This window comes from Molothrus ater, chromosome 6 (assembly GCF_012460135.2).
Source record: "Molothrus ater isolate BHLD 08-10-18 breed brown headed cowbird chromosome 6, BPBGC_Mater_1.1, whole genome shotgun sequence".
NCBI lineage: Eukaryota > Metazoa > Chordata > Aves > Passeriformes > Icteridae > Molothrus > Molothrus ater.
The window spans coordinates 11204506-11225202 of NC_050483.2; the positions used below are offsets into that span (position 1 = coordinate 11204506).

The window sequence follows — 20697 nt, forward strand, 5'->3', positions numbered from 1 at the left end:
CTGAGGAACATCTCAAATTTCATTTTATTTCCTCTCTTCTAGATACAAAAACCAGTCCATTAAATAAACAGCCTCTCACTGGATGCACTTTTTTCCTTTCTTCCACAAAAAAGGGAATGTAATTAAGTGAAGCACAGAAATGGTGTAATAATTCTCACCAGAAGCACAGAACTTAAAGGAACTTAATAACTGAACTTGAACATGACCTATAAAACTTTGGTAATTAAGTAATTAAGCTGACATTAAACCCAAAACAATTAAGTTGAACAGTTTAAAAAAAAATGGCAGCAATTCAGAAACTTGCGAACACAGAGCTATTTGCATTTCTTCTAAGGCACTATAAGTTAGAGACAGCATAGGAGGGGCAAAAAAAAAAAAAAGGATGAAAAGAACCACTGGATTTGTTCTGCTTACTTTTAGGAGAATTTCAGCCAAAGAACCAATCATATGTAAAGCACCATCCTTCTTGCGAGGATCAGCATTTGGCTCCGTAAGGATTTGATAACAAAAGCCCATTGTCTTCTGCAGGACCTAGATTACATGTAAGGTCAGTCAAAGGATTCCAGTCAATCACCCCAGGTACCATTCTCTGTGCTCTGAAATGCTACAATATGTAATAAATAGCCTGCTCCAAGTCTGGAATGTGGGCAATGTTTTAGGTCTTTGTTATAAACACACAATATTCTGTCAAGAATGGGTCCTAGGGGAATTTGCAAATACAAAAAAACATAAATAGACCAGTGTAAAATAAATTTGGAATTTCAAATATAAGAGCAGAAAAGTAAAAATTTTATTAATAGCCCTTTCAGCAAATAAACTGAACTTAGCTGGTGGTATTTCAGTATAATCCTTGAACAACTTACCTCTTTTCTTTTACTACACGATGTAAACAATAATGTCTGAGCAGCAGTTGTTGGAGAAATGAAGTCTTCAAATACATCTGTTAAATAACATTGTAATAGTTTTAAATACCAGTCCTTTACTACAGTTCATGATCCTAATGTATTTAATATGAAAAAAAAGAGCAGCCTTCAGGTGTGGTTAATCATGCTTTCTTGCTAGAGATATTCCAAGACTAAAGAGTAGCAGGTGGTTGGATACATATGTTTTATGTTTTTCATGATGACTGCCTCTACATGTCTAATTTGAAGTTCTATGTCTCTTATTTTTATGATAAATCTTTTTCAACAGTAGAAGCAGACAAAACAGTCAAGTTTTGACATGGATGTTATTTGCTCTACAGGTCAGCACACAGAATTAATTGGGTTAAAAAATGCTCTGTTTCTCATTTCTCTGCAGAAGAGGATTATCAGAGCCTTGTGCAATACCTGTACTGTTTATAGGTATGCTCTGACCTGAGGGATAAAAACTCCCAACCCCCTCAAGATTCCTCGTTCTAAACATAAATATAAACATTCCTAGTGAAGGGAAGAATTTGTTCAGGGAGTCTGAAGTATTTTTGTTTGTTCCCAGCCTCAGAGGACGGCACAGACTAAGAGTAAACCCCAACATAAAGTAGCAGAGCACAGGAGATGAAATGGGACAAGTCTGGAATGCCAGGCTTACTCCATAATGTGTCATTTACTACTGGGGCAAATCTGCTCTGAACTGTGCCATGGGTGAAATTCCATAAGAAATCCAGGGCCTGAAATATTAGCTGTTTATGGCATAACCTTTAAATGACATTAAATTTATGTAGTTGTTGCTAGCAAGACCAGGACTGTTTGACTTGCAAAAACTTTGTAACTGCAAATGAAATACTTTCACAAATGCACAAACTCCTGTGCCACTGCTGACTGCTGTACCCTCTCTACCTTCCACCAATATGTCCACCTTCTATTTGGTTAATATACTGTGTTTCTCTCATTTTTCTTTTTTTTTTTTTAAGATTAAATCCACCTGTTTTCACAAAAACACTCCATAAAATCCCATCCTTTGCATGAAATAATTTTTTAACCTGAGTAGATTTCAAAGGCTCACCAAATTTCATGCGGATATATTCATATGGATCTTCTTGCCAAAGCTCTTCATCAGCATCTGTATAGCACATCAATGGGAAAATAACATCTTGGATGATTCCCTGGGATAGAAAGAGATTGAAAGCAGGTTAGCACTACTAAATCAATCTCTGTATTCTGTCCTGTATTTTATAGATTTTCTCCATGCTGTCAGTAACATTCTAAAACTATTTGGATTTAGAGTGGATTTATGTGGCACTTTACAAAGAAGCACATCTTTTGTGTTTAGGCAGAGTTACAATACAACACAAGATACTAGACCGGCTTTGGATAATGGAATGTGGAAATGATTTAATGCCATAAATTCAGCAGCTAACACCATCTCCAAATATGCTGTGTTAGACTGTAATCTTCAATAAATTAAAGCACAAAGGAGAGACAGCAATAAATTAGTGGCTGTGCTCATGTTTCAAGGTAACCTTCATTAAACTGGCTTAAACTCTTTCCACCAGCAATTTATAAGAGAAGTGCCTAAAATGTGAATTGTAGCAAGGCTGGAAACACTCTACAGTAGACTGACTAATGTACTCCTGAGTCATCTAAGTATTAAACCCGAAAAATGGCTTACTTGAATATGAGGTTTCAGATTCCTCCAGGTGACTGCATGAGACACTCCTTGATTGATGTAATTTAGTGTTTGCTGCAGAACTCTAGGAGCCATGTACTGCTTTTCCTTGTATTGATACAGCACCTTCAGCAACACCTAGAGAAATCAGATCTCATCAGTGTCTTATACTGAGCACAGCCCATTTTCACCACAGTTCTACCCTCCCTCACAAGCCTACATAAGAACCCCTCAAAACTGAACAAAACCCCCATTTATTCATTAGGCTAAAATGGGTACTGACTAAGCCTTCTACCAAATGTCATTGTTAATTTTATAAGACAATTTGCAGCTCATACTGGATGCTTGCACATCTTTTAAAAATACCATCCTTTAATAACACAAACCATACGTGCTAATTCACCACCAACACACCCCAGGGGGCTTTGCCCTCTGCCTCTGAGGTTTATTTTTCCATCTTCACTCTTTGGGGGCAGAAATTCCCACCCAGCAACTGGATCAGAACACTCTACACTCACAGTCTGATCTGTGCCTCTGCTGCCCCACAGAGCTGTGAGCAATATGTGTGTGTGGAGTGATCCAGCAGCCAGTCACTCCCTTGGTTTGGCTTTTTGGCCTAAACTCTTCTGCAGTGGCATCCAGAACTCCTTCACAGGGAGTGAAGGAGTGAACACTTGACCTGTGTTCAAGTCCATGGCTCTCCACAAATAAGGTCATGAAAAGGACATGGGACCATGACTAGTAATTAAATTCCAGCTCACAGGAGAGGTTTGCACGGGTAATGCAAAGGGAATTCCCTGTAGCCCAATCCAGGTCAGTAGAAACACTGCATCTTCAGAAGCAGCATGACTAACTGGAGAGAAATGGCAAATTCCATTGCCAGGATTTCATTTCAGTCTTCACACAAAAGAAGCATTTTTTAAAAAATCCCAACCCAAAGGAGCTGGAAAGATATTGATCAATCTGTAATACTACCAAAATAAAAATCTAGGGAAAATAAGATTCATTATTTTGAAAATGAATGCTATTGATACCATTGATTACACAAAGACTGAAGAAGTGTTTTTCCCAAAGGAATTGCTTTGTACTTCAGTTTAAGGAGGATACACTCGTTCATCAAAATATTCACAGCTTTACAAACAGTTTTATGCTCTAGATGCTTTATCACTTCCCAAAGTTTGAACTGCTCGTGTTTAAAAACCTTCAGGATTTACAGAGAAATTACTTGGTACCAACACCCCAGTACAAGGTTTTGTGGCATTAGGCATTGAGTTAGGATAGAAAAGAAGAGAGCAAAAGATCAAACTTGCAGGGTTTTTTAGGACTATCCAAGAAGATGCATGTATTTTCACTATTCAGATGTAGTAGGTAAAGATATTAAAAAATTAAGAACATTTTTAAGAACTGCAGTGAGGAAAAACATCATGGACAGTCTGGGGCAAATAAAGTAAAATTCTGTAACAGTGCCAAGGAACTACAAGGCAGCAGTGTCCAACCAGGGCTTAGTTCTGGCTCCTGAGAAGTGTCTTGAGCAAAACAGCTGCTAACAGAAGGGATAAATTCAGGGTATTCCAGTTAGGCAGCTCAGCCTGGTTTGGACAAACTAAGAAAGTTTAGCTAAAGTGAATGCTGAATGTACAGGATTTTTTTTTTTTTTTTGAGGGGGCTAATCAATGAGAAGTAATTATGACAATAATATTAGCAATATATTTCAAGTTTATACTTGAACCACCTGTAGTCTTATGCCTTATATTTATTACTCCTTTATTAAAAGGGTGCAAACACTTGGGAGAGTAAAGAGAACTCCATGAAACATTATCCAAATTTATATTGTTCAGTAATTCAAAGATTTACAATTTCTGTGAAGAAATATATCCTGCTCAAAAATCTTCCACAACATTTGTTTGGCAGATTCCATGTCCTGAGCAGAGGCCCAAGATCTATCTCCTGCAGAAAAATGGAGGGCAGGACCTCAACATAGTCTGTCTTCCTAAACAAGTTACATTATTGTTTAGGAACAAACTAAGCCTGCCAAATATTGATTTTTTAGCAGTTTTCTTCAAATATCTGAATTCTTAGGAGCTTTCTAGCTGCAATAACAATAAGGATCAAAATTGATTCAAAGGGAATGTAAACAAAAACGAGCATTTTGTCAAACTTTTAAAATTATCTTTTCAAAGACTACTGGCCATAGCCCTTTGTCAGAACTTGATTTTATCTTGGAAGTGCAAAGCAACCAGTAAGGCCTTAAAGAACATGCAATAATTATCTGTGTAATGTCACCTCGAGGTGACAGGTGAGCACCTCAGGAAGCAAAGCTGACACCACTTCCCTGAGCAGAAGGTTGGGATATATTGCCTCACACTCCATGTGAAAAATGCTTTCCATACTTTGGCCAACCTTCAAAATGCATGGATTTATGAGACACTTTCTCTACATTTCCTCTTTAAAAGTCCTGTAATTCATTATAATTTCATTAGAAATTAAGAGAACTGAAACTGAACCAAGAACTGTCTGACTCAAAGGCTTTGAAGAAAACATTCTGCACTGTGAGATTTTCATAAATCAATAGTCTATTCTATATTTTATATATATTTATATTTTAATCACCTTAAAATAAAGGTATTTATGAAACAAATAGGAGATAATTTTATAAACACATACCTGAAGTTTTTAATTAATCCAAATATTATTTGCATACAGCAGATTGTAAAACACAGCACAAGTGGCACCCCCAAAACAGGGAGATGTGTGGAAAGGGAACATCAGAATTACCTGTCTATAAGAGAGCCTCTGCTTGATCAGGCTTTTGCAGAAGGCTGAAAATTTAGCATTTACAGACTTTAAGTAAAAATAACCTGTATCAGAGATAAAAGATAGTTCTGAAGGTCAACTAAACCACCATATACCCATCTCTTTCAGAAAGGAAAAAAATTGGTAGCATTTGTCTGAAGCTCATCTGAGGGCTTGTAAGTGCAAAGTGGATTGTGATATGTGGCAAATTTTTTTTAGCCCACAGACACCACTGGTTTCCACACCAATGTGCTTGAAAAAAAACCTGTGAATAGGAGCAAGAAGCCTTTTCAGCAAATAATGAAATAAGCAATCAGTACTAACTCTAAACTTATCCTAGCACTCCCCCCACACTCAGTGTTTCTTACTTGCTGAACACCAACAGCGAAGGCCTTCAAAAAAACTTCAGCAAACTCATTGTACTCCTTGGAAACATTCCCAGGGCTTCCATACCTAGAATTAGAAGCAAGTATGTAAACTAAAGGCTGCAGCAATATCACTGACTTGAATGTTTGCTTAGAGGTTTTTTAAAAATAATAATGGAAGAGAAAATACCTCTCAAAGAGCCTAGCTAAGATATGCAAAGCCCACTTCTTGCATTTCCACCAAGGCAACTCAGGTCTATCATCTTCATCAACCTGAAGGGTTTCCTTTAGGAAAAAAAAAAAAAAAAGACATTATTTACCAATTATTCACAAAGAGGTCAAATTATATGTAATTAGAACAACTACACAGTATATCTTGCTTTTAACCTGACATTTGAACTTCTAGTTTAACAGAAGTATGAAGCAGAGCATATCTAAAAATAAATCCCATGAAAATATGCCTAAATGATCAATAAATTTTTGAAACAAGAAGCCAAAATAAGTTTCGCTATAATTTAAGAATAGAACTTGCATACAAGCTACATATTTTTAAAATTTGTTTAGTCTGTTTGAAACTCCCCATATAGCCTAATCTTTTTTATTTATTCTTTTCTTGGCATCTGTAGAGAAAAAAGAATGCAGAAATAACAGTCTAGTGAATGAAAAATACTTAAACTTAAAGACATAAATAGCCAAAAGCCACTTACAGCTGGTACATCCCTATCAACAACAGTCTTCAGGATTTCTATCCACTCAGCCAGGTTTTGCTGATTTATCAACTCCAAAGGTAATGTGTACTGGTTAAAAAAAAAAAACACAAAGAAGAAATTATTTTTAACTGCTTTATAATAAATTTATGTTACTTTTACAGTTTAAATTTTAGCTTTCAAATCTTTCCCTACACCACAAAAATAGAAATTTACCTGAAAAACCAGGCTAAAGAACTCAACACCATCTAACCTATATCCTAAATATCCTCAAAGGTGCTAGAGGTCTTTGCTCTAATTCACTTATGCAATGCTAAAATGCCACTTAAATGGATGTTACTCTACTTTCTGAAGCATTTAACAGCAGTTCCATTCCAAACTGCTATATCTACACTGGTAATTCTCTGTAGGCTGGCTTCCACAATCTGTCCTTAGAAAACTCATTTTCTAACTGGTTTTCAGCAAACACCCTACCTTAGAGGATGGCAAGTGTAACTTTTATCTAATGCCAACAAGAATAGCACTGCTCAAAAGTAAAAGCACAAGACAATCAGAAACTTGTGATTCATGGAGCTGAGTAGTAGGGAAAATGATTCAGATGTAATCTAATACTGCAATATTTCTGTCATTCACTATTTTAAGGAAAAGCATAATGCTTTAAATTATTGTTCAAGTATATACAATGTTTTTTTTACCTGGACAAGGGCATAAAATATTTTGAAGATCTGTTTCTGGATGAGGACAGACTGGTCTGAAGGATCATTCAGGAGCTGAATGAAGCTGTCCTTCAGGACTGGCAGAAAATGTTGCATTGCAGCTATCAAGGGACTCCGCTCCTCTGGTTTCTTGTACCTTTAGAGAAGAACAAAACCAGTTTTGTAGTTGTTTCAGGTGGCTTTGAATTGAAACAGCTCACCTTGCCCCAGTGTAGGCACAAGTAGGTTATATGACAGCTCATAATAACCTGTCACTTAAAAAGAACCCCCAGCCAGTTCCTGTGACAGAATTGGAAATAAAGCCATAGCCAGATGGCGTTACAGATAAGAAATACATTAATCAGAGTGCACAGTTTCTCAAAATATTTGCAGAAGCTACATTGCTTCACTGACACTGGATAAAGCAAACTGAGGAGCCTCTCACAGCCTGGCACTGATGGCTCTCACATCTCACCATTTAATTTGCCCAAAGGCAATAATCTGATAGAGAGGGTGGGATTCTAGGCTGTGGGGCAGACTCTGAGCAGGCAACCACCCTTCAAGTAAAACCTCAGACCTTCTATGCTAGGGACAGCCCACCAAGCTTGCCCATGCTGAAAACAAGGCTCCACTTCCTTTCTCCAACACTTCTACATTCCTGAAAGGAAACAAAGCCACATTTTGAAATCTCTGCCCCAGATTTTAATTTATACACAAGAAACTCCCAACTGATTCAAGATTTATCACAGCAGAGCAGGATCTTTTCTATACTGGTGATGACAATAACAAGGTAAAATATCATTTTGTGATTGCACATTTGTTTCTTGATTCAGCAATCAACACTTGTCAGATTCTTGGAGTCCCGTGGGAGATTTCTGGGTTACAGGATTGAGCTTTGGTTTGGTTTGTTTTTCAAACACATTTTTGTGGACTTTTCACTAATATTAAATATCAATACTCAGCTTCCTGAACAGTGGAAATTTTCAAAATATAACCAAAAAATAACTACTCAGTCTGCTGCCAGATGGCATGTTCTGTAAGAATTACTACAAAATACTGAGCTCCAAAATCCTGTTCAATAATACAGTCTTCATGCATTTTCTGAACCAGAAACCCAAACATTAAAATAAAATGTTGCTCAGAAAAATCCTGTTTCTAATTTTCACAAGAAAAATGAAAAATACTAGAAAAAAATTACTATGCAAAAAGCAGCCATTTGATCTTGCTGGTTGAATTGAAAGGGAAAAAAGTGAAAAACTCCAAGATATTTATGTCCTATGTTAAGGGAAAAAAAATCAAAACTTAAATATTCCTACATCTCAGGCAGTAAAAATTTGATCAAAGTAATAACATCACACAGATTTGCGTCCCACTAAACTGACTGAAACACTGAAATGTGCACATTCCTACATGATTGGTGACATGAAACTCACCCTTGCTGACTCCACCAGAAAGCTGAGCTAGCAGGAGCAGCTCCTGGCCTCAGCTGAAGTGTTTGATCAGCTGAGACTACAGACACACTTATCACATAGAGAGACTGCACTCAGATCCCTAAACATGCATTTATTTCTATCATCAGAATTCATTTCTTCATTTACAGCTCCCAGATCTGCTGGGATATTTGGTTAAAGATCTTTAAGCTGAAAATCAAGTGAGAAATTTTTTGTTTTCCTTTCCTAGCAGGACTTAGGATTTCCAGCCACTAAGAAAACTCCCACTTGGAATTACAAAGGTTTTTATGGCATTCCTGTAAAAGTATTTTTGAGAAACTGGCATTCACTGTTTTACACTGACTGACGTAAAAATCATTAAATTAGATGGAAATTTTTCCATGCAACATTTTAAACCAAGAACCTGAAACAGAAATGTTATGCATTCCAATGCTTTGAAAGAGTAAGTTGTGGATTCCATCAGTTCCTGCTACAATTCCCCAACTCCAGGATTGTCCTTTTCTCTGATCACCCAAGTGACCATACCAAAGTCAGTTAACCAATTCTGAGCTCCCAACATTCCAGATTTCACACTTTGAAACCTTTCTATGGTTACTGTCACCAAGTACTAGAGTACCAATTGTTTAAAAGTTTAAACCTGATTTAAATAATAAATTCCTGCAAAAGTCATGATTTTGAGCAGACTTTCTTACTGCTATCAATCCATAAAAACAACTACCACACTAAGGTTTTAAAACATACTTTTTTTCTGAATTCAAACTTTTAATGAAGGCAGTTTTTGTCATTTTTAGTTGAGAAGATACATGAGCCAGCACTTGCACAGCAAGTAGCCAAGAATACTTTCTAATATTACATTTCCATCACCTTTGTGCAGTCCCATAAACAATTCTACATGGTTACAATATACATAGAGTACAAAAAATAGACACCAATGTATTGATTTTGCTGGTTTACATGGAGAAAGAACTTACTCATAGTTTTTCACAAGTTGATAAAGACAGAGAAGAATTCCAAGCCAACAAGCACTATTGTCAGACTGAAGATAAAATCCAATTTTCTCCACAACTGCAGTCCAGCGACTTGGATAATCATACTTGATAATGTGGTGAATGCAAGTAGTAAGCTGCACTCTGGAAATCAAAGGCACAACAATCAAAAAAGGTACTACTAGTATTTTAATAACATTCTTGTAGTGTTGAAGCAGCAAATACTGTCCATACTTAGACTTCCTTTTTGTTTACAAGGTTTAGGTTTAGTTTCTGCTTAATATTCTACAAATTTCTACAATGTTACACAAGCTGAAAATTGTTTTTCCATCTAGATTAATTCTATGTTTAGGATACACAGTGTGTGACAATGATGCTTCGCACGTGGGTGATCTTGGCTGGGGGAAAAATATAAAAAGAAAGAAACCCAAGAGTCAGAATCCACAGGCAATTGACACAGAGGCTGAAAGTGTGCACCTGATCAGCTCAGGAGAGTGGATGATGGCTTCTACAATGTTCTCACGGATGCAGTGTCTGTCCTCTTCTGGGATGGAGTAAGGTGGGATCTCCCCAGGAGCACTTTCACGGTCCGGCCAATACTGGGTTATCATATTTTTCAAGTAGATAACCCCTGTGACACAAGAGTGCCAAATCAGCTGGCAGCCATTCCAAGCACAAAACAAACACACATCTTGCAAGCAAATATTTTTTAGAACAAAACTGACCAAAATTACAAAATCATTGTCCCTTCCTAAGTAGGAGAATCAAAATACATAAACCATGCAAGTTATTAACCCAATAATTTACTAAACTGATACTCTTTCACCCACTTAATATAAAAATACTACAGGTATTTCTTTTAGCTGTGATTCAGGTAAGTAGCTGTGGAACTATTTAGCAACACACTTCTGAAAAATCCATTATAATGATTTTCTCAATATTTCCATTAAAACTGAAAAAGAAAAGCTGATCAATACTAATGACAACCTAAACCAGCCCTTGTAAGCTAAAAAAAAAATCTAAGTTAGTGATACAGGAATGATTGCAAGAGAAACAGAGCTCCTTTATACCCAGGTTATGGGCTACAGCAATTTGTACCAATCAGGCTCCTGGAACAAACCCTGCATTTTACCATTTGACAACCAAATCCAAACTGCTTGTGTGGCAGAATATAAAAACACAGCACTTGGAAAAGTACCTTCAATATGCAACAGGAAATCTAAAATGGCAAACTGGTAACAAAGTTACTGTTAATCTAATTCTACATAAAAGTCCATAAAGCTACTTCTCTTCCTAAATACCATATGCACCTTTTGAAGATTCAGAAACCAGAGGGTTTCTGAAAGTGTCTGCAGAGGTCAAGAAACACTCAGCAGATTATTACAAGACTGAAGTAATGAGACTTCTGCTAGCCCTTGGAAAGATTTTTTAATAATTGCTTTGCAAACACACCCTGTTTGTAAGCTGGGCCTTGAATGAGCCATCCCCACTCTCCACAGGATGCTTTGGGTTTAATTGGTTTGGTGGAGGAGGGTGAAACTTCAGACGTTTTCTTCAAACTTCTTTCTGCATGTGACACTTGTAGAGCAGTAAGCTTTTTGAGTCATCATTTGAATGGTACCCACAAGCAGTAAGATAAAAATGCAAGCTAAGTTTAGGCTACAGCTTAGAGTAGTTTACTACACAGAAGGTCCAAATAAACAGTCCAGATCACACCCTCCTGACCAGTCAGAAAACTCACTGAAGTATTGTACTAAAAACCTCTATCAAGTACTTAGAGCAACTTTAAGGTGATGTTTGGAGCTGTCAATAATCAACATCCAATTTTAATGATGGCTCATGTGCAAATAAGCAGGGTTCCAAAAGACATAATCTGTTTTCTTCCACTTAGTACTGTTTAGAAACATTAGTGCTCCCAGTAAAAGTTTAAATGACCTCCTTGGACCAAGTGCACCAGCATCATAAACCATTCTGCTTCCCCAGGAATGTTCACTAGGGATAAAGGGGAAGAATCCTTCAAGAGCCAGACACAGCTTTTCTTTCTGTCTTCCTTATTCAGTGAATAGTGCCAGATAAAAGCTTATGATGACTGTAATGTGAGCAACTCCCAACTTCTGAGTGCTTGACATTAAAACCACTAGAATTCTTTAACAGTATCTGCATGTGTACTTGTGTGTATGCACCATTTGAGTAGATACAATGACAAAAATATTTGAAAACTTGCCTGCCTGTCTCACTGGTAAATCCAGTTGCTCGGACATAGTGATCTGAAGCAGAGTTGAAACAAAGTTCACTGACTTATGAGCCTATGGAGAGAGAAAAAAAAAAAAAAGTTAAGTTTTAGAATACTTCCATTACGTTTTACAATATCTTTATAATGATGTAATGCAATCAATACCAGCAATTCAGCCAGTTGCACAGGAGTCAGCTAATCAGCCAAAGCATTCCAAAGCTTTGTGCTCACTGTATTCTGAAGACAGCAAGGGTGAGGAAAAACCCTACTGTTTAAGGTAACAGCTGAAGAAATCACTGAACAGGAATCAGCCTTCCAGAATCACCAAACATGTTCCCCATTCAGCACAAACACTTGAAGCAAGAGCCCCTGAACAGCCCAAAAAACCAAAGCACAGCAAGTTTACAGTGACCTCTAGCAAGGTATGAGTTCATGAGATAATAAGCTAAGAAACAGATGGGAACTATGTTTTAAAACTAAGTCCAAGCCCTACTTCATCCTTCTGAAAAATCAGTTTCAAGGGACCATTGATGCACTACTGCAGCAGCTGTCCAGAGAGCCACACCACAGCAAACAGCAGGGAGATCCAAATGGAGACGCATCCACACAGTAACAACTTCGCAAGAACGTGCAGGAGTTTCACTTAGAAAGAAAACAAAAAATGCTTTTTCTTACCATAATGAGAACTGTCACTGACACCTTAGGGACTGGATTGTATTTTCAATGAGGAAACAAACCTTAACATTACTATAACACCCTTTACCCATCTTTCCCAAGCATCAAGAACTCCAGACAATAAATTAATTTTGCTGGGAAAAGTGAGTTGCAATCCTTAAAAACTACCTCTGCTTTTCTTAACTGAAACCCAACATAATTTTCCTTGAGGTCAAGAGTCCATGGACATGAGTTACAGTGGGAAATCCCTCTCTTATGCATGGGAAAAAAACCTCACAAGGGAGGCCAAGGCCTGGGACACTTATCCACAAAGGCAGTGGGACCTCATCCTTAGAGACATTGTTGGACAAGTCCTGATCTGCCTCATCCAACTTCCAAACAGCTTTGCTTTTCTGCTTTATCGTCACTTACATGTCAATGTTGTTTCCTATGTTCTCTGCAGCTCCCCTATCAAAGACAACTGCACAGATCCATATATTTTAACCTGCTGAACTCTTAGGAAAGCACCTCTTACCCACTTGTTACTTTCAAAACCATTGACACACACTATTTATGAAAACGAAATGGCTGCCTCAGATACTACAGCAACTTCATCTCCTTCCATTCCTCTAGTATGACCAAAAACTCTTCTGAGAGTATGAAATGATGACAAGATTCCTCCTAAGTGTGTCATGCTGCTCAGCTCACTCCTACAGTACTAGAATGTTCTCTTCAACTTCCATTTTCCTGAGCAAGTATCTCCAATAGGTCCCAGTATAAACAAGTGTGAGTGAAAGGGACAGCCTGGGACATGACATTGGTACTCAGATTTGGTTAGTGCAGCTTGCTGTCTACATCCTGTTCTTTAAAACAGATTTTAAATGAAGGACAAACTTCACTTAAGAATCTGCCCAAAATGTTAAAACACTGTTGTACACATTCATCCTGTGCACTAAAACTCTACAGGCTCCAGAGCACCCAGAAGCACCTGGTCCCACTGAAATGTTTATTTACAGAGTGCGGTTTGATGAACTGAGAGTAACTGACACTGCAATATGAGCACACGTCCTGCTGACCCATGTCCCTCTGATATTCTCCAAGTCCTCAAGAAGCAAAAACACTTTCAAATGGAAAAAAAAAATTAAAAAAAGGCAATTGTCTTCAACTGCCAAGTAATGGCTGAATAAGTAAATTTAAAATAAAATTTACTAGTTGGGTTTGATTTCCCCACAGCTCCAGGCCCGTTAAGTTGCTCCTTTCCTTAAGGAACATTAATAGACACACAGAGTCCTGCAGCACATTGCCCATGACATCAGACCCTAATTCAGCACAGCACTCAATTATACGCTCAACATTCATGGCAGCGGAAGTGCTCCTGTCTTTAACGTGTCCTGAACCTGAAGAAAGCTTTCAGTTTCAATAACCTTTAACTCACCTGCAATAAGGTCATATTAGTCTGCATAAAATGGACTTAAAAGTGCATACTGATGTCTTTCCACAAGGGCTATAAGCTTAACAGATACCTTTTTTATAGTGAAAATTTGCAATGTTTGCAAAGGCAGAAGCATTTAATCCTATAATTTAAAAAATGAAGGATTACTTTCCCTTTTCCATGATAAATGACCACTATTGGAGTAAAACCCATCCATTTCAGCAACAAATATGGAAATAATGCTTAAGAGCTACTAAAGAACTAATGGGAAAACCAAAAGAAATTAAATTTCAAAAATCTTATGTCATAAAAGAAACAAAAAATAGGCAGCAGTGTACAAAACTGCCACACACTGAAATTTAATAAAACACCAAAGAATGTTTTCTTCATTTACAAAGATAGGACTGAGCCTGTGCCTATAGCAGGCTACAGAAGCTCCCTAGAAATATCAATTCTATTAGTATGTGGGATTAATATATTCTCATTGGGTTCTTTGAACTACAGCAAACTTTAGGGGACAAAACTGAAACATCTACACCATTATCTGTTTGTTTTTTTAAAAATCTTACAAGTATCATCCTTATTAGCATCTGAAGCATCAGACTCCGACCAAGCAGGAGGATGAGCTGCTTTATCACCTTTAGTGGTTCAAAGCAGATTCAGCCAAGATATAATCTGTGCTTTTAATACAAGTAAAATACCTTGTACTTGCCAATCAAAGCCTGCTCTTAATCCCCTCCGTTAAGACCTACAGTCACACAGAGCTACATTCACATCTCCTTGCATTCTCTCTGGAATGTAAAGGACTCCCAAACTCCTTCCCAAGGCACTGAAAGGAAGGTGATTGCAGAGAAACTGAGCTGCAGGGATGAGCAGGGACAGTTCCATGAAGACAAGGGTGTACTGAATGCTCAGATAAAACACCAGGTACTACAATCACCTCTCATTGCTCTGCTTCACTCTTAAAAAGAGCATCCGGTGCTTTACTGGCACTTGGAGAAAAACAACTGAACCTAAAACAAGACACCATCATAGGTGCCTTTTTGTATCCACAGCATTAAAAAATACTGAATCCACATCTCTTTCAGCTATTTCCATCTTTAATAATTTTATTGCCCCAAGAGGGCTGCCTCTCCAGACAACATGCTCCTCTTCACTGACTGCACTGCTAAAATAACAACCAGACTAAAAACCACACCTATTTTAGGTTCAGTTTTGAACTAAAATCAGGATTTCACAATGGTCACTCACTATCACATACACTAAACTGCATGAAGAACAGAAAATTTAAGACTTTAAAGCTCTGACATTGATAAATTTTTTACTTTTATTCTCTTGCTCCTTGATAACATGTACCATTTAGAAGTAAACATTACATTTAGAGAACTACAGTATTATTTCAAAAATAGTTCTGTCACAGAAGTCCGTTTTCTAGCACTTAACTCAGCATTTAAAGAAAAGCAAAACCAAAACTCGTCTCAAATCCTTCCCCCTTACAAAAGGTCCAACATGCCATGTCACTGGTATGACTTTGCTGTCTAAGAGCCAAAGAATTCGGGGACTTTTCCCAAGAGCAATCTTTGCTATGCAGCCTGGCTAGCTGAGGAATGTGTTCTATCAGACCACAAACCTTGCACCACTGTCTGTTAATACCAATCACTGCCCCAGAACACACAATCTTTTTGCACACTGCAGCTTTTCCTAGCAGGCTTGCTTTGTTAGACATGTGCTAAAAGAGACTTTTGAGAAAAGTATCACACCAGAGCTGCAGAGTCCAAAAGAGGAAAGAAGTTCAAAGTTAACACTGAAGAGACCAGTTCATGGCATGTGAACTATGAACAGTTAATTACAACGTGGAAAAGCACTTTTCCTCCAGTAATGATACTCACTGCAGTAACTTAAACTAATCTTTAATGCTGGAATAATAATCTCTCACACAAAGCCTGCATGCCTCTAAATCTTAAAACCAAGTTTCATCTTGGGTAAAAAGACCTCCATGCATTCTTTTCAGACATCAGGAAGCTAACATACCATAACAAACACACTACAATAGGCACCTCCTTTACTGCTGCCCAAAAAAGCAGAACAGATGAGCAACACTTACTAAATGCTGCTGAACTGGAACCCCAGGTTATTTATATAGCTATTCAAAGTAGCACAAATGTGAATAAAGACTAACATTTTGAAAATAAAGTAGATAAAAAAAAAAAATTGAATGCTTCTCCTCCATTCAAGTTTTGGGGAAAAAAACCTGCATGCAATTTTTGATCTGGGCCATAGCAGGACAGGGTGCATGTAACTATTACACTGAGATGAAACTGTTTTCTTACAGAAAGGTAAGGTCAGGAGCTGTAAGGCCACGCTGAATCAGCAAACTGCCCTGTAGCACTCTTTTAATTCTTTTTTAAGAACTCAGCAGGTGTGGAAGTCGTTCTGACCTCGGGTTTTTTGCAAGCCAGTTTTGCCCCCTCTTACGCAGCTACAATGTATATGCAAACCTAGTTTAACAAAAGATAGACACACACTTAGCAGTTCCTGCCAACATCCCTGCCTGCTCCTTTCATGGCTGTCTGCAAGTTTGCAGGACTATTTGCTCTCCTGGCTGAGGAAAAAGCAATGTGCTCCTAGCAGAGGCTGGCTAGGCACACACAGGAACTATTTGCTAAGTCATGAGAAAGTGACAAGTGGCCCTTTCTGCTCGGATTTTACCTCCTGCTGGGCAACTTGCACCCAGAAGGAAACCTCTTCCCAGTGGAGCCAAGGCTCCCTCGGTTCCTTACTGCCCCCAAGGGGATTCCTGGTGTTGGACCAGCCCTGGCGAATGCAGCTTTAAACACCCAAAGCAGCCCTCATCTAGCAGCACCAGAATGTACAGATGGAACAGGAGGGAAGTGAAAGTAACGAAATACTTCGGGTAAAATGTCACACCAACAACTTCAAAAGAGACCCCATGATCTGATAATCAAAGCCAAGAAACTCATGCTCTGTTCTTTTTCTTACACTACAATACAGAGTGTAGATGTTAGACATGCAGACCATGTTAGAAAACGGTTAAAAAAAAATTCAAGCTGGAGGTAACACTATAAAAACCTCGCCCAAAGTATCCATAGCATTCAGCATTAGAAAAGTCCTGTCTGAAAGACTCCATGTAAGAAGAAGCTTGCCTCTTCCCCTTTGACAACCTTCCACTCCTAAACCCTCAGCAGCTAAGAATCCAATCATTTAATGTAACCATTCCATCCTTGTGACATTTGTAGCTATTAAGGAGGCAGAGAAAGGCACCGAACCAGGCCCTACCTGCACTGTGAAATCAATGGTGATGGTGGCCAGCCAACAGGAATCCCTCTTTATCCTTTCCCTGTCACTCACATTAGGACACAAAAAACCTTAAATGTAACTTCTGAAAGTCACTTCCCAGTAGAGCATCAGGATCTCTTCCTAAACAAACTCTGTTGAGCTGACTTACAAAAAATGATGAGTTATAGGGGGTTGCACTTTTTTTCCCCCCCAAACATTATCAGACACAAAAATTCTAAATTTATTTTAATGACATCTAAAGAGATGTCTTACTTGCTCACACACTGAGGTGAATCTCAGAGACTTACAAGACATCGCACAATGAAGTTATAAATTCCCTGGAATTACAAAGAAAAAACCTGCAAGGAAAGTATTATCTAGCAACTGCACCTTTATAAATATGTTGATATTAGAAGATGAAACAACACTCTGTATTGCTTTCAGAGTGCCATTCCATAGTTCCATAGTTAAAAATGTCTATTTTCATCACAATTTCTGAGAAACTCTTTATACATGAAGCACAAAGACTATTTCAAAAGGCAGCAATGTCTTCCTGCTGCTCTCCAGTAGCTTAATTGAAGAGTCTGGTTCTAAGTCCTGGTAAAACACAGGAGACAGGGACAGAGATGGGTGAACACCCCAGGGTACCCCATCAGCTGAAAATGCTGAGACACAAGAGTCAGTGATCTCATTCCCTGAAACTTCTTTTCACAGTGAGAAAAGTAAGGACAAGGAGACCGAAATACTTGCTTTTTAACATTATCTCAACTCTGAAAGTTCTCGCAGCCTTTTATGTGCAGGCAACATAACCTGATAAAACTTAGTGAAAGGAGAAATAAAGCATAGAATAATTCATGACTTAGCCAAGGTCAAAGGAAAAATAACAAGAGCCTGAACAAATCAAGAATCATACTCTCCAGTCCCCTTCTCCAGTCAGGAGAACTTTGTTGACTGATAGGATATGGTGAAGACAGATACAAATACTTGGTTAACTCTCACCTAATTTGATATCTCTTGCACTAATCAGGAATATCAATTACAGACTGATGCACAGTCTTTTCTGCTAGGGTAAAATGACCATTCTGCTGAAAGCCAGTCTCATCAGTTCAGAGGCACTTCTGACAAATTAAAGTAAACTGAAAGGCCAACCAAGGACAACTATTAAGATATAAAAACACCTGTGCAGCCTGCCATGCAAACAGTGTATACTGCTGCCTGTGATCTCACCTTTACAGAGAAAGAAACCCCCATACCTGTAGTTAGGTATTAACTGGTAACAGAATCGCTCTAACATTCAACAAATTCAGACCAGCATCCTGCAAGAAAATGCATAGCTGACTTCAATAAACCTAAGTAAAACCAAGACCACACATGTGAATAAAGCTGAATGTGTGTGTAAGTGCTTGCAGACTTCTGTTTTAGCACGTATTTTTATCATAAAATATCTGTGAGAGATTAGTGATGCTCAATTTCCCACAACTAAGAATTCTTACACACTGGTTCAGTAATATCTGGTGCTTTTAAAGGGGCACAACTATTCAGATTTTATGCCAATTTAGCACTTGTGTAGTACACGATGGACCATGGGTTTTGATTCCAAAGTGAGAACAAAAGCCAGTGGCCAGTGAGCACAATCCTTCCTGCAAGAGTTTGCCATTTGCTGAAGACCCCAGCCGGCAGTGAATGGTAATTTCCTGCACCTTCAGCAACTCAATACCTGCAGAAAAGAACTAGAATAGATTTCAAGCAAGTTACTATATATAAATATTGACATCCATTGAATATGAAAAAAAATGCATTTTGGGGCCAGCTTAAGATTTCATAGATATTACTGTCTTTATAGGCCATCATATTTTTTGCATTTTTGATTTAAATAACAAACACTAACATACTCTTTAACAGAGTACATGAAAAGACAAGCAATTACTTCATACAAGTCTCAATTAGTCATTGAATAGTTTTATAGAGCTATCTATTTCAAAGGTACCTAATATTTATTTGCCAGTCACTTATTTAATAACATGCAAGAATCACTTTTTAATTTTCTGAGAAGCTCTACCTTTAGTTTTTTTCAATTTTCTGCACTGCCAGCAGAACATTTGGCCCACCTTTATCTAAGCTCTGCTGAACATCTGTTGCATTACATGAGTATTGTCAGGCCTGAAGTCTGCTCAAGAGCAACAGGGAACATGTTTGTGGAAAAAGCCAACTAAAGGCACCACAAGAGCTGCCATGCAGGCTTATCCTTCACCTCCTCCACCAAGACATCCTCTTTTTAAACCCTAAAACACTTTTGTTCTCCAAATGTCTACGAGCCCCGTGGCTGTCTCTCATCAATAAAGTTTTCATCTACCAGGTGAGGTTAAGTAGAACAAAAATATAATCTTCTTCCAAATCCGAGGTCGCTGGAACTGGGAGCTGCTGGGATGTTACATGCGAGTCTGGCAGGTGAGTGCAGTGCAAGGATGACACACCTGGGCTGGGAACCCTGTCTGCCCCCGTCCCTGGGACACGTGTCCGCATCCACCCAGGAGCACACCTACCCCGGCAGCCCTGCTGAACCCGGGGCCCACGGCATCTGGAACACCAAACACCGCCAGCCTGCCAGATCTGATTCTCAGCTCAGCCCAGGCCATCAGATTCGCTTCTGAACTCAGTCCAGGCCACTCTTACAGGCGGCACTGCTTGCGAAGCGATGGGGCTCTCGCTGCCTCCTTCCCCGCTGCCCAGTTAGTGCTTTCAACACCCAAAGGCTGATGTCGCTTCAGCGGTCCCGGGCAGGGCTGTGTCCAGCGGAGCCACCGAGGGCCTGCACAAGGGCGGTTTTAAACCCCCCTCCGCGATCACCCTTTTCCCGGCTGAGCACGGAGACAATGGAGGCAATTTGTTCCCGCCGAGAGAGGCCGGGGGGCCTCGGCCGTTTTCTGCCGCTGCCCCCCGCCCGAGCAGCCCCGCCCGGCCCCGCTGCCATGTGCGGGGACAATGCACGCCGGGCCCGGCCTGCGGCCGGCGGGACGCGCCCGGCGGGAAGGGGCCGCGGCGGCGGGCGAGCGGGCCCAGGGGCCGGTGGGACCCTCTCCGCCCCCGCCCCGCTTCCCCTCCCACGGGCCGGCCTCGTCCCCGCTCCCCAGCGCCGCGGCCCCGGCCCAGGCCCGGCGGCGCCCTCACCTCGTTGAGCTGTCGCTCGGCGGCTTCGCGCAGCGCCGGGTCCATGGTGCCCCGCAGGGCCTCGATGATGCCGCTGGGGTCCATGGCGGGAGCAGCGCGGAGGGCAGGGGCCGGGGCCGCGCCGAGCGCACATGGACCCGCCGCCTCCAGCGGCCGCCGGCGCGAAAGGAAGAGAGAGCGCCAAGAGCCCGGATAGAGCTGCCCCCGCCGCCGACGGGAGCGACGCCCCTTCCGCCGCCGACGGGAGCGACGCCCTTTCCGCCGCATGGCCCGCCCCACCCCGCCGCGGGGCGCCCCGGGAAATGCAGTCCGGCGGCCGCACCGGCGCTGAGG

General features: G+C 39.8%; 1 protein-coding gene across 1 annotated transcript in view; it reads right to left on the bottom strand.

The window, feature by feature from the left end:
- The window catches only part of IPO7 (importin 7), a 34664-nt gene extending 14130 nt beyond the window's left edge, over positions 1-20534 (bottom strand). The window contains exons 1-12 of the mRNA XM_036384725.2: positions 20365-20534; positions 11805-11886; positions 10058-10211; positions 9566-9724; positions 7144-7300; positions 6449-6538; positions 5932-6026; positions 5745-5829; positions 2587-2721; positions 1981-2080; positions 864-940; positions 415-531 (exon numbers count right to left, since the gene is read on the bottom strand). Coding sequence (XP_036240618.1) covers positions 415-531; positions 864-940; positions 1981-2080; positions 2587-2721; positions 5745-5829; positions 5932-6026; positions 6449-6538; positions 7144-7300; positions 9566-9724; positions 10058-10211; positions 11805-11886; positions 20365-20448 — 1335 coding nt within the window. The 5' untranslated portion in view covers positions 20449-20534. The remainder of the gene's footprint in view (positions 1-414; positions 532-863; positions 941-1980; positions 2081-2586; positions 2722-5744; positions 5830-5931; positions 6027-6448; positions 6539-7143; positions 7301-9565; positions 9725-10057; positions 10212-11804; positions 11887-20364) is intronic.
- Positions 20535-20697: the final 163 nt, after the last annotated feature.